This window comes from Rhinolophus sinicus, linkage group LG07, assembly GCF_036562045.2.
Source record: "Rhinolophus sinicus isolate RSC01 linkage group LG07, ASM3656204v1, whole genome shotgun sequence".
Lineage (NCBI taxonomy): Eukaryota > Metazoa > Chordata > Mammalia > Chiroptera > Rhinolophidae > Rhinolophus > Rhinolophus sinicus.
The window spans coordinates 64,920,672-64,934,824 of NC_133757.1; the positions used below are offsets into that span (position 1 = coordinate 64,920,672).

The 14,153-nt window shown below is 51.9% G+C and overlaps 1 protein-coding gene across 5 annotated transcripts in view; it reads right to left on the minus strand.

Annotated features, from left to right (window-relative positions):
- Positions 1-14,153, minus strand: part of RASSF4 (Ras association domain family member 4) — a 44,627-nt gene that overhangs the window by 5,766 nt on the left and 24,708 nt on the right. For 2 of the 5 annotated variants that reach the window (XM_019710289.2, XM_019710290.2), the window contains 8 exons: positions 12,935-13,077; positions 11,488-11,582; positions 10,620-10,774; positions 6,945-7,046; positions 6,616-6,667; positions 5,899-6,020; positions 4,955-5,052; positions 2,399-3,640 (listed from right to left, as the gene is read on the minus strand). In XM_019710289.2, the coding sequence (XP_019565848.2) occupies positions 3,496-3,640; positions 4,955-5,052; positions 5,899-6,020; positions 6,616-6,667; positions 6,945-7,046; positions 10,620-10,774; positions 11,488-11,582; positions 12,935-13,077 (912 nt within the window). In that variant the 3' untranslated portion in view covers positions 2,399-3,495. Of the gene's footprint in view, positions 1-2,398; positions 3,641-4,856; positions 5,053-5,898; positions 6,021-6,615; positions 6,668-6,944; positions 7,047-10,619; positions 10,775-11,487; positions 11,583-12,934; positions 13,078-14,153 lie in introns of those variants that run through there. The other 3 variants (XR_012497951.1, XM_019710292.2, XM_019710291.2) reach the window with 3 other exon arrangements.

Here is a 14,153-nt window from a genome sequence, read left to right on the forward strand (position 1 = left end):
GCTGAGAAAGCCCTGGCAAGACAGCTTCCTTTTACTATGGCTTTGTTCTCCCTGCATCCCTATTAACTTGCATGTACACGCATGAACACACACACACATACACACACGCACACAGCACTATCACAACTGGGCGTGCTGCTGCCTTGGGTCCACGTTTGGCAACAATGTGAGGGATGCTGTGTGGCCCAAGTTTCAGTAACGAGACTGGTCTGCCTCCCATGAAGGGACCCCGAACAATGGGGGTTCCTGAGGCTTTGCTATCTGTTTCCTCTGAGTTTTCCGGGAAAGGAAACTCTGGGAATGTCCATTTCTGGGTTTGCAGAAAACATCTGTGTTAAAAGCCTAGCCATGAGGGAGCAGAGCCCCGCCTGGAAAGCTGAGTCCAGGAGCAGGTCAGCAGCTGGCTTTCTCCCAGACAATTACAACTTCTGGGGGTCTAAATATAGTGTATGCATTTAGCTGTTTTTATACTTGTAATAACTTGGCTTTGACTGTGTTTCTTGCCTGATCAGGGCTAAGGGGCAGGGGCCCTGCTGCCCAGCAGCCCACCAGAGCACCTGACAAGGATATATCCCCCACTCCCGTGGCAGCTGCAGGCCACTGCCCTCCCGCCCACAGGGGTATGATGTGCACTGTAGGCTCCTCCACAAATCACCTGCTCAGATAGGCCGAGTCTCGAGCTTTGTTTCACTGGGACTAAAGGGCCAGATGTATCCTGGGTGAACCCACCAGCTTTGTTTTGAGAATAGCGAAGTCTTTATTCATTTTCTGGTAAACATCCCCAACAGGTAGCACATGGTTGTGGCCACAGGAAAAACAAGCTGTTTTTTCATTCCTTCTGGTAATTTGTTCTGGCCGAATCTTCCTGTTTTTCCTGAGTCCAATCGTTCTTTTGCAATCATGTTGATTTCATCTTGTGTTTGGTATTTTCTCTGGTTCCTGAGCCCTGGCCTGGGAGGGCAGTCCTGTTTTAGGAGAGGACGATCTCTTACAGGAATCTTCATTTTATCTTTGGATACATTTGTTACTTGAGATACTAGTTAGTAAAGGAGCATCTCAAAAATACTGTAAGGTCTGTGGAGAGAACATAGAGCTCTGACAAACCAGCAGGAAACCACAGAGCCTCACAGAGAAAGTCTAAAATTGTGGTATTACAGTGAGCTGAATTAAGCAGCTTTTCAAATTTCCTCTGAAAAGCAAGTATAGTGTTGATAAAGATTTGTTAACCCCTCAGATGATTGTAGAAATGTACATTTAATACTTTTCCTGTGTAATTCCCTTTTTCCTGTTAATGATTTTTCTTAGCTTTGATATTCATAAGTTTTGATTATGTCTATTTTAAAAGTGACACTTATCTAGACAGGTCTTAAATAATATTGTAACAACTGCAATGGCACCTCAAACTCCCCCTTCTCACAAAACGAAACCCAACCAAACAAGTGCGTGCTTATAGAGGGCTCCTGATCCATGGCTCCTGGACTGGTAGGTGTCTCTCGGGCTGGAATGCCACACACACTGTCTTAACCACTGGGACTAGCCTTGGGCCTCCCTCCAGGACCTTCACTGGCTCTCCGCTGTGCTGGTTCCCTGACCCTCTGGGCATCTCGCCTGCTTCTTCCAATGAGGAGATCCCTGAACATGGGGTGGACTGTGGCTCTGTCTTTGTCCCTCCAGAGCTGAGCAGAGGCCTGGGACAAGGTAGTCACTCAATTCTTGTTGAATAATGGATGGCAGTTGTCCTAGACAACTATGTAAATATGGCCTGGGTCTAAAATGACCTGGAGAGGCATATTTGTTGTCCACCCTCTCCCAGGTCTTGCCACCAGACATACCATCTGAGCCCCCGCATGGAAGATTCCTGAGGTCCTCCTGATGGTGAGAGTCTGTGATTTGGGGCGATTCTATTGTCCAGGCTGCCCACAGAGCCCACCAATGACTCCTCCTCTGTGACTTGTAGCCGCCTCTGTCCTCAGCCTCCACATTAACCCCCAGGATATGCACGGAGATGAAGGAGTCACGTTGGCATTGAGAGCAGAGCTGGGGTTCAGCTCTAGCTGCTCTGCCAAACCTGGCCCCAGGCACTGTAGGAGGAGTTTCGGAAGTTAGAGCTGGGGGTCTGGGTGGAAACACCGATGTGAAAGGAAGCTTGGTCCTGACTCCCGTAAGCACACCTTTATCGAGCACCTAGGAAACTGTGCTGCTGAAGGAGAGCAGACAACAGGAAGTGTGGTGGGCCAGCCCAGGCACCTCTCTGTGTGCCTCTGTGATGACAAAGTCAGGAGGGGACATCCTAGCATGAAGCCCACCCTGACAGGGGGTCCACATAGCACGGCTGCTCCTAAGCTCTGTTCTTTATGAGCACTGGTGATGAGCGGCTGCATGAAGCAGAGATAAAATCTCATCCGTATTTGGAAGACTTTATGATTCTTCCCTTTCAGTATGCCATCCACAGGCCCTAGTGAGAAAGGAATTGAGTGTTCAGCTTGCTGTCAAACATTTCATATGACTGATGTAAACTGTTTCATAGTTTTGTAAAGGTCTTCTTGTTCATTCCAGAAATTCCCCACCAGCTGACAAACCCAAATTGTTCAGTCTCTGGCTCCAGGAAATTCAAAGCCCTTTCTCCTCAAACTGACATTTATCTTCATCCCACCCCGTTGACGGCAGAGGGATGGAAGCCCAGAAAGGGACAGTGAAGATGGGGGCTGAGCACTGCCTTCCTGAGCTATTGCCCTGCATCTTCTCGACCCTGGACTCTTGTGTACATGGTGTGTCATCCTTCCAATGCCATGTGAGCCACCTCCTCCACATGAGCAAATTGGCGTTTTTTTGCAGCGAGCTCTTTGTGAGAGTTCTTTCAGATCTTGCTGAGGAAGTTCAGAATTAGTGCTGCAGAGAAAAGATGAGATGATCGTGGTCTTATTCGTGGTCTGACCTCTGGCCCTGGGGCACTGGGATGTGTGAGGCTCACGGGGTGACATCAGAGGCTTGGAGGCCAGTGACCAGGGACGCCATGGTGAAGTGATGGCTGGGAGCAGGGCACATCCCATACCTGCTGGCGGCCCCCATTTTCCCAGCAGAGGTCCCAACTGGCAGCATGAGGTGAAGGCAGACAGGGTCTTGTGGTTCATGTGGATGATGGGGACAGGGTCTGTGGCCCTGCAGGAGCTCTGAGCCAGGCACTGGGAAGGCAGATGGAGTCCATGCCCAGGGGCTGGGTCAGGTACTGTTCTCCTAAGCAGGAGAGGTGTGGCGTGAATGGCACAGACCATGCCATGTAGCCACATAATGTGGCCGGTGCCATCTTCAGGGCTGCTCACTGCCCAGACCAGCCTTTCGTGCAGACCCCACCCAACAAGTTCCTGCTACTCATTCCTGCGTCTGGGTCCTGTGAGTGCTCGCCTTGGAGCGAAGAGCCAGGGGCTGGGGACTTGCGATACCCTGGCAGGTGGACATGTGACAGCACAGGTGCTGGATTCCTCAGGCAGCTAGTCATTAGTGTGACTGATCAGGGCCTGGCCACTGGCATTCAGTGTGCACTGGCTGCTGCTGGCATTGGAAGAGGCGGGCACTGGGTGGCTGCTTGGCCTGCACCAGCTGCTCCAGGCGCTGCAGCATTGTCAGACGCAGGGCTTGGAACCTGGAGGGAGACACAGCCAAGGGGTCTCACTGACACTGCAGGGAAGGGGAGGGGGCGCAGAGCAAGGGAGCCACAGATGCCTGGGCTCCTGACTGGCTGATTAGCACCACCACCTGTCTTCTGCCAAAGACAGCGAAGAGCCAGGCCCATCCCTCTGGCACCACTGGTTTACAGGAATAGTCAAATAGGGCTGTAGACCCTGCCAAGTTTCAAAGCCGGATGCTGCCATTTCTATTCTAAAGACCAGTAAGGACAGGAGCAGGCTGGAGTGGAGGGGGTGCAGAGCAGGGATAGGAAGCCTGTGTTCAAGCCCTGAGTCTGTAATAACCTGTGCTGCAAGTTTCCTCAACTTGGGCCTCTGTTTCCTCTCTATACCCTGAACAGACTGACCAGGTGGCACCCAGGTCCCTTCCAGCTCCAAAATCCTACAGTGACATGCTGACTGCACGACAAATTGTTCCCTCTGACAGGTCTCTGCTGACTGCCTGCAAGGGGCCTGACTGCACTGATGGAAGCCTGTGGGCACAGGCTTGGGGGGGCTGTGGCTTTCCAAGGATCATTTAGCCAGAAGCAAGGCTCTGAGCCAGTCCCCAGCTGCAGGCCGCAGCAGTGAGCAGCTTCCCTCCTTCCCTTCCTAAGAGGGACGCTGACCCCAGCCCTGGCTGAGCACCGTCCATAGTCCTTCCCATGCTCCACCCTACAGAGGGAGAGACAAGTCATCGGGACGTGCAGCCTGGCTAACCTCACATAGCTGGGCCCTGATGGAGCTTCCCAGGAGCTGGCAGGTAACACCAGCTCACCTTTCCATCGAACGGTCCCTGGCACCTGAAAACATCAGCTGATGCAAGGTGTTCCAACAATCACTCCTTTTCAGCAGGCTCAGATTCCTGCTAGCATGCAAGGCCCAGGTCAGGCTTTATGAGCACCCAGCAGTTCCTGTCCATGGCTGCTCCTCCAGAACTGTGTTACCAGCAGAACTCACAACTCTGGTCCAGTGCCCACCCACACTCCTGCCTGACTCTCCTGCGGTTTCAGCAGCTGTGTCCCTCCCATGCTGGTGAGGTGCTGAGGCTAGATGGACAGTCTGGGCTGCGTCCCGCCATTTTGGCGGGCTGTCACCCAGATTGGTGTCAATACCAAGCAGTGGACCAGAGGGCTGTGCTGGGAAGCCAGGGTTGGCAAGCCTCCCCGAGCCGTGCAAGGGCACCGGGCACACCTGGAGCAGAGACCTTGTCCAGCCTGGCCCTGGGTGCTCTGCCTGCAGACTTGCCCTGGCGGTCAGGACGCACGACTGGCCCTTTAAGTGCTGCTTACTTCATGGTCAGTTTGATTATTTCTCTTTCCTCCTCTTCTTTTAATTTTTCAACAAAACTGTCCAGCACCGGCATTTCAAACTTAATGTACTGAGCGACCTAGAAAATCCAAGAACATTTTAACGTGCTTTAAATTAGAAGCCAAAAAAATGTTTTCTTTTCCTCATGGCTTCCATAGTGGCCAATTCAGCAATGTCTTGTATCCATGGAAGTGGCTGTCCCTCTTTCTACCCACCCCCAACACTGCTCTGTGTGTGCCAGCACGGGAGGATGGAGCCCCTGCTTACCTTAAAGCAACTATTATCCCTGGGAGGAAAGATTAAGCGAAATATTAGGAAAAGCATTCAATAGTGAGCAGAGTCACACTGGGTGTTCTCAGGGGCAGTAGTCGGGAGTGGTGGGAACTCCATTGTTTCCAACAATAGAATGAAAGTACGCTGGCCGTGGGACACAGGGTCACTGGGCCTTCTCCTTGGAAGTCCAAACCCTGTAGGCTTTTTATTGTCAGGGGAGTTTGGAAATGTGCTCATTGCCTGGCTAGGACTCAGGCTGTGGTAAGACCGAGATGCCTGGTTCCCTTCCGTAGGACCTAGTTAGGCCTCAGTTAAGAAGTGCTTGTGTGAGTCTTTAATGTAATGACAACAAAACACACCACAATGAAGGAAAAGGTTCTACCCACTGGAGGGGAAAAGCACAGCCGTGGTTGACTAGAACTCAGCTTCTTTTCCCTGAAGCCAGCTGATGGAGGTGGTGGCTGGCAGGCAGAGGGAGGGCCGAAGCTACCTCTGTGCTGGGCTTGGGGCCCTTTAGGACAGCTGTGAGGTCCCTGGCGACAGCACCTGAGAGAGCTCTGGCCAAGGTCACCGTCAGAGGCCCTGGGCATCCCCCTGCTGTCAGCCCATCCCCACCTCAGGAGCAGGCCCCCAAGCCTCAGCCCCCACTCACATCATGGGGCACTTCTTCGCCCAAGTCAGCTTCCATCAGGAATATCCTGGTGATCTTCTCACAGGGTCCGTGGAGGATTCTGGAAATCAGTGGGTACTCACAGTCTTTCAATTTTGTCCGCTCTGAAAAAACAGGTGGTTTACAAAATTTCTGGGGCATTAGGGTTGCCTTTCTTTGTTCCAGGACAGTAACATGATAAAAGATGGATGTCCAGGGGCCCCAGTGAATTTTCTCCAGACCTCCCTGAGAACACTGCCCTGAATGATGTGTGATCATGACATTCAGTGAAGGCCCAGCTCGGAGAGGAACAGTCACCGAGGAAGCGGGGAGAGGGGAGAGTGGCCATGGGGAGGCTGGGCCTGCTCAGTCAGCAGACTGTGCCACATGAGTGCTGCAGAAGAATGTGCAACTTCTGCGACAGCACTTCTCAGTGGCTGAAGGGCTCCAGCTCCACCTCGCAGACTCCGACACCCACACCCCTCCCAAATGAGTGAGGCTGGAGGTGGTGGCTTCCCCTGTGGTTATGGTGGGATTCTGTAAAGGGATAACAAACACGCCTGGGTTTGGGCAGGGGAGAGGCGTTCATGGTAGAGAGTCAGCTGCCCTGTGCCCGTCTCACAAGCCAGCGTGGCCTCAGAGAAGGAGCATGATCGGTGAGCCCGCCAAACAGACAGAGGCTTTTGTTCTTATGAGCTAAAAGAAAAGGCAGACTCTTACCCCCAGACTCATGAGCGATGTAGAGTGCAAACTCACTGGGGCCATTTTCCACCTGCACATGCAGACACAGGAAGTCAGACCACGGCTTTTCAAGACAAGGGAGAAAAGAAAGAAGGGGAGCCCCAGCAGTAACCACACACCCAGTACCACACAGACAAGTCCCCAAGCCTCCTCCCCCACTGGAACTTTCTGCTTCAAATCCCAGCGATTCCAGCTCAGTGGAGGAAACCTTGCTAGAGCTTCTGCCCAGGGGCCATGGCGGCTTCCCCCAGCCTTCAGCAACCGCCTGACCCGATACGACAGGGACATGCTGTCATAGCCGGACTTACTCGAAACTTGTTCAGCAGCAGGGTGAGCACCTGCAGGGTCGTCATGGTGCTGTTGACCCTCACGTTGGTCACGGACCCGTATGCAGGCGTAAACACGGAGGTCTGTACAGGTAGAGGGGCAGTTCAAGGCAGGGCCAGAGGGGATACGCGGGGTCTGGGCACACTGTCAGCTAGATGATGCTGAGGAAACTGGAGCAGCCGGGGAACCTGAGCTCTGGGAACACCTGTGCCTGCCCATTCACACAGATCCACACACAAGCCATGCCCAGATCTGGGTGCCCTTGAGAAAGCTGTAATAGCTCACATCTTGCTGAGAACTGACTGCAAAAAAGATGTCTGCAAGGCTCTAAGGGCCGGCTCTCAGACCCCAGGAACCAGTGCTGCGGAAGTAATTCCCAAGGGGTGGTGGGGGGACCAGTTCCTCCCTCACTCTTTCTATCCAACAAATCACCACGTGTCTGTTGATTCTAAGACTAAAAGTTCTCAAACCTGTCCATTTCTCTCCTTTCTCCCAGCGGTGCCTGAGTGGAGGCCCTCAATTCACAATGCATCAGCCTCCCAACTTTCCCCCCTCCAAGCTCAGCCCTTTCAATCTATCTTCAACGCTGCTGCCCAAAGGAACAACCTTTTGAAAACCCTGCAACTCAGAGTATGTTCTGGACCAGCTACACCAGCCGCATCCAGCCTCAGGCCCTCTGGAAATCTGTGTTTTGAGGAGAAAGCCAGGCGATGCTATCTGCACAGTACAATCTGAAAGCAGTCATAAAGCCCAGTTCTAGGTAAAAGTACGGAAGCCTTCCCTCCCACTGCCTGCACAATGCCACCCGCAGCCCCTCTCACTGCACACACAGGTGATACGGTGGTTCCTTCCCACACAGCCTGTGTACCCGCTGCATGGCTACTTCACAGTTTGGGGACCCATTATATTCTTTGCCTATGAGACACCATATGAGAAGCCAACAAGGGCACTGCCTGAGGCTTAGTAAGTCCTCAGTGAACATTAGCCAGGGAGCAAACCTGCTAAGCACTTTACATATAATTCTTATTTAATCCTTACAACAGTCCTTTGAAGTATGTGTCACTTGTCCCCTTAGAGAGGACATGGAGGCGAGGTTAAGTAGCTTGTCAAGGTCACCCACTTCTAAAGGACAGAGCCACCCAAAGCCCCGTGCTGTACCACAGTGGCACTGGTGCCTCCCTGTGCGTCCAACCCCCTGTGGGTGAGCTCCTCCTCGCTTTCCAAAACTAGATTTAAATCTGCACATCCTCCTGTATGGCCCTAGCTCAGCTTTCCCCAGGAGGAAACTGGGACTTGGGGTGCATGAGGGACTTGTTCAGTGTCCCCAGCTGGTCGCCAAGTACCGGAGCCAGACTCAGCTCTGGACCTGCCTTCCACACAATTGAGATGCAGAAAACATCTGGGTTACTTGCAAAGCCAGACTAGGCTTTCAATTCCCAATAAATGTGGCATAAAAAGTGGAGCCAGGCTATTTCAAGGAGAAGAAAGCTCTTGTCAACAAGACATTGCTAGTGTTTCTTCTGCCTGACGCCTTTTCTCAAGATGATACCAACGAGTTCCAAGTGGGAACAAAGGTCGCAGGCTGTCTCCCCATCTCTATCCACAGTGCTTTCTCTCTGACCAAACACATTTGAATCTGACAGCCCAGGGCAAAGCAGGGGGAAGGATACCACATATTCAGACTGGAAATCAAACCAACATAACTGAATCAGAACAGCTTTGGAAAATGATTGAGTGAAGTAACAGTGTACAATTCTAAGAAATAAAAGCTAGAATAACAACTCTAGGAAGTCAATTCTAGGAATTAAAAAAAAAAAAAGTTGCCTGTGACTCAAATACTCTGTCACCTAATTTTTAAGAACACTGATTCTGAATGGATGTAGAGCAAGGTGAGAAAGCGGGCTTTCTTTTTGGAAGCCCCTTACTCACCCCGATATGTGTGAATCAACTGTCTAACAAGAGTAAGATACTGGTTCATAGTCAAGACACTGGAAGGTAGTCAATTTCCTAGAATAACGGGTCCACATTCTGTGGGTAAATCTGTTACTGGGAGGGAAAGCCGCCCTGACTGGGTCACAGGTAGTGTGTCCAGTGCTGGGCTGGCTGGCTAAGGAACCGTTCCTGGCATAGTGGCTCCAGATGACATGGAGGGCTGTAATGAGAGCCCTCGCTGCTCATTTTTGTTCGTTTCAAAGGCTACAGGGTGCTCAGATATCTGCATGATCCCTGCAATGGCTTTAATAAGGTTCAATATTCCAGACACACCTCTAAGAGATGAATGACTCCCTTAGAGGAGGGATAAATGTACCAAAGATAAACCTCACTATTCGGTACCTTAAGTCATAGAGCAAAAGACTCCTGTTTTATTTTATTTTTTAATCTTTTTTTTTTTGGAATGTAGAACCAGGAAGATCCTAAAACTATACACATATATATTTTTAAATTTCAGAATAATCCCTTAAAATAACATATCACTATGTATTCAAATGCTAGCGACTGGTGCTTACTTAATGCTTTACAGACTAAACCCCTTTGGAATAAGATTTAAAGAAAACCCAATCCTTACAAGGATTTACTGCATGTAGTCCTTTTGCTAACTGAACCACGCTTAATCTCTGGCTGCCCCTTTACTCTTGCAGGAAATGCTACTCTCAGATACTCCTGGGTTTTCCTGGACTGAGCAAAGATAACCTGTGGTCACTCATTAACACTCACTGCAAACCTAGCTGGGAGGTCCTGATAAAAAAGCAGGGTCCTGTCAGCTTGCCTGGCTTAATCCTCATCCTGAAGCCCAGGGCACCCCAAGAGCGGTTTGAATGGCCTCCCTGGCAGGCCCAATCTGTGCTGCTGCTCTTCAGATCTGACCCCAAGGCCTCCCTCCCCCTCCTATTAGTCATGGCTTGTCAAGAAGGGCTGCAGCTTAAACTGGAAGCCTCTGCTTCCATTTCCCAGTGCTGGAGGATGTGGCTGTTACAGGACACTCCATCCAGGGCCTCACCCAAACTGCCACTTGTGCCATTTATAGTGACAATCAACTTTTCCTTTTATAGTTTGGTTTGTTTATGGAATGATGTCATCTGGGGAAGGAGGTCTCTTCCTGAGGTTAGTACAATACATTCTCAGAAAAGGGCTAAGTGCTGGGAATCCGGAGCTGTGCAGGTTCTCTGGACACAGACACGAGTCCCTGGGCATCCCTCAGTCAAGGGGGCTCATTCTACCCAGCAAGCATGCCAGCAGGGTACATGATCTTCTCCTGAAACTATCCACTGAGCTCAGGGGAAACTTCATAGAAAACTGTCTGACTAAAGATAAACATGGCATAGACTAAAGACAGACTTACCCAAAATCCACACATCTTGTGAGAATGTATTAACAGTGAGTCTGTGGTAGAAAAAATACAGGCTTTTGGGTCATGAACTGGAATATTATTTTGATGTGATGTAACTTTGGACCAGATATGTCCCCCCAAGTTCCGTTTGTCCATGAGGACATGCGCACGACTGCACCTGCACACAGGGTCGTGGTGAGAGGTGAACTCTGACTCAGCCATCATGGGATTTGCCTACAAAAGGCCCACCTGTTATGCCCGTTCTTGGGGTTGGTGCCCTGTGGCCTCAGCTTTGGGGCCTAGGAAACAGGCAAGACTGGGACGTCACCTTGTGGTTGTAAAAGTGCCCATTGATGGAGAAGCGGTGTCTCCGGAGCCTCTGGGCCTCGCCAGGTGTCCGGCACCTGGGCCTCTGGATCACACAGGCTGCATCGCTCTTGGTCCGCATCAGCTGAGGGGTCTCCTCATCCTCCTCCAGGGGCTCTGCAGTGAGAAATGCATGAGAGGGTCAGGTCCAGGGGGAGTAACGGTGACAGAACTGCCATGTTCGAGCGGTCTTGCTGTATTTAGGGCTTGGCTACCTGGGGCCCCATGGTAGCACCATCCACAGCAGACAGTCAGGTGACTGCTGTTCCTGTAACAGAGGCTGGGTCCAGCTTGGGCGACGCTCAGTTTGCAGATAGGGAAGGCGGCCCACAGATAGGATAATCTGTGTTACCATATCACACTGCCATAAGCCTCTGGGCCTCCATCTCCAGGCACCCAGGGCAGGTCTCTGGCATCTCATTCTGTCCTCTGAGCATGTGCTCGAGGACAGGCCCCTCACTGAGTGCACGGGGTGTGCAAAGAGGACGGACAAGTAGTTATGAATCCCGAGTATGAGAAAGAGGTCCTAGCAGCCTGTGAGGCAGGAGCACTCCACGCCCTCTGCTGACACCTCCCCTTCTATAACCCAGCAAGGTGCACGGCACTCAGTTACTGACACACTCCGTTACATCTGTAAGCCTCGGCTTCCTTTCCTGCAAGTGAGCAGTCAATGACAATGCCTCGTACTGCTCCTGCACACAAGTGAAGCCACAACTTGATACCCCACAGAGCTGCTCTTCAGAGATGGTGGTCTTGAGCCAAGCCCCTCGCTGCTCCTCCCCTACCACTGTCAGTAAGACTGGGTCCTGGGCAGGTCACAGCCTGCTCACCTGAGCTGTCTCTGGAGCTCTCAGCACTGTGCTCGGCGGGCTGAACACTTGGCTCCTGAGCAGTGACCCTGTCATCCTGAAGAGGTGGCTCCTTTCTGAAAAGAGACAATCGAAATGCTCAGAGGCTGCTGGCAGAGAAAAGGAGTCCAGGCTAAAGAGAAGAGGCCAGCTACCTCTGTGGACAGGATGCAAATGAAAAGCAGGGCATGCTGGGTTGAGGCTGGGATTTCACACCAAGAGAGTCAATGTGCCACAGTTTCTGCTGGAAGGAGATGGAGTCTGCCCTACAGACCTGAATGGCCTGTGCTTGGTCAAGTTGCATGCATACATGGACACAACAGTGCCTGCATGTGCCTGGGACCAGGCTGGGGCAGGCCAGCGTCTGTGGCCCCATGTCTAGTGGGCTCTGGCATTGCTCAGGCCTGGAAGGGAGCCGGACAGGGGCAACAACCTTGAGGGGGTAGACCTGTGGGCCTTTCAGCTGGAGAAGGAATGGTGGGTATGAGGGAGCTGGGGAGGGGCCGACAGAGTAGCCGAGGCCAGGCCGAGAGGCCTCTGAGTATCCCACTGTCTGTGCCTGCTGGTGTGACTGTGTTAACCCCTGGCAGTGGAAACAGCTCACCTGTGGCCTTTCTAAGAAGCCCGTCTGAACGAACTTTATGCTTTAAGTCTGTGGGGCTCAAAATTTGCTATGAGTGACCAGGGACACCTGGGGATGCACCAGGGGTGTCAACGTGCTAAGGGTCCTCCGAGCAGCAACTGTACTTGATTATTTGAAGGAGAAAGAGTTTTGAACTTGTGCTGCTTAAAAGGATTTATTAATGTAGAAGCAAGCACAATTCAGTGCTCACTGCCCTTTATTGGGGTGGGGGGGGGTCGGGAAGAGGTAAACATTAAACGACAAGACAGAAAATCATTTCATGCTGATTGAAACAATCTCCTGAAATTAAAATAAATCTGATATTAAATCCTGATAAATTTATAAAAATAAATTCTGATATTAAAATAAAAGCAGTAGGAGGCTAAATCTATGTGCATTTTTAAGACAGAACAGGAGATGCTGAGAAATGTTCACCTTGCAGAGGGACCTCTCGTCTACAGCCCTCTCTCCTTATATAAAGTGGCTTATGCGAATGTTTGAGAAACACAACTGGAGGTGATGGGAACCTGGGAAATCCTCCAGGAGGGAAGTGACTTGGTTGTCATCTAGAACGACCACCCTGGGGTGAGCCTGCATGTCTGCAGGTAGGCTGTAGGCTGAGGCAGTCATAAGGTGACAGGGATGAGGCTGGGCTGTGCTCCCATGCTTGTGCCCCATACAGGAGAGGGGCATTTGCCCTGAGGCTGAGGACACCCCCCAACACCCCAAACAATAAGCTCAGGATGAACAGGTGTCATGGAGGCCACCTGGCCTCCCCTCCCATCCTCCACCCAGCCCAGCACTCACTGGTGGCAGCTGGGCCAGCCAGGCATCCAGGAGTTTGAGGAGAGGTGCATTTGCTCCCTGTCATCCTGTATCTGGAGCCGGATGGGCCGTCTCAGTCCCCAGGCAATGTTGAGGAGCCCTTCGATGATCAGAGCCCCTTCTTCCTGTGGGGATCCACATAGGTCAGCCTCTTTCCCCAGAGAAGCCACCCTCAGGGTTACTGCCAACCCTCCCCAATCCCCTCAGGACCCAGCTCCTTGAACACAAAATGCCCTGGACACTTGAGCCCCAAACACCCCCCCCTTCTTTGGGGTCCTGTCCTCCCCTGAGGGGAAATCCATTTCTACCTTCTCCAAGGCACAAGGCCATGGGCCCAGCCAGGAGAAGCCTAAGGCATGTCCTTCCACTGCTCGGCCCATGCCTGGCCAGGGGCACGGCTGGGGACAGAGTAACTGAGTCCTATGTTCCACAGGGACCCAGCTGCTTCCCAGCAGGTACATCCACACAGCGATGAGGAAATAGTATAGGGAAGCATGGCTGTGCCAACACCAGGGCAATGCAGAGCACTTCTCTGCTTACCACCATTTGTCATGCAGGGTGACATGCGGGGATCTCTGGTCCTGCTCCCCACATAAGAACACAGGACATGGTGAGGCCAAAAAGGAACACCCATGGAGCCATAGGTAAGGGAGTCATACCACTATAGTGTCACTGGTGGCTGGGTTGGAGACACAGGAAGCAGGACCCACACTGTCCGCAATCCGCCGTCCTAACTACAATCCGCTCTTGCTAGCTCAGCCACCATCTTCTTGCTAGCCCGTTTACTGCTAGCGTAGCCACAGCAGTTATATTAGTGGCCAATGGCTCACTGGTTACATCTGATGGCCAACTAGTCACAGTTGATGGCCATCCAATCACAGTTGGCTATTTACTACCTGAGCCAGCACCTTTCCACGTGAGGCCGAGAGCCTGGAAACTGCACTCCTGGCTCTGTCCCCACACCATTCCTGGGTTGGGGTCCCATGGTCACCAGTTCCTACTGGGAACATGCCAAGGGTGCTGGATTCCATGCCCACCAGAGCAGACCTGGGTGTCAGCCTCACCCTTCTCCCCACACTGTTCCCAATAGGGGGCAGAACCCACCCCCAGATTTCCAAGCTGGGTCTTTTCTAAGGCTAGTCTTATATTTCTCACCACTTGGGTCATGGCCAGCCTATGTCCTACAGAGGCACACACACTC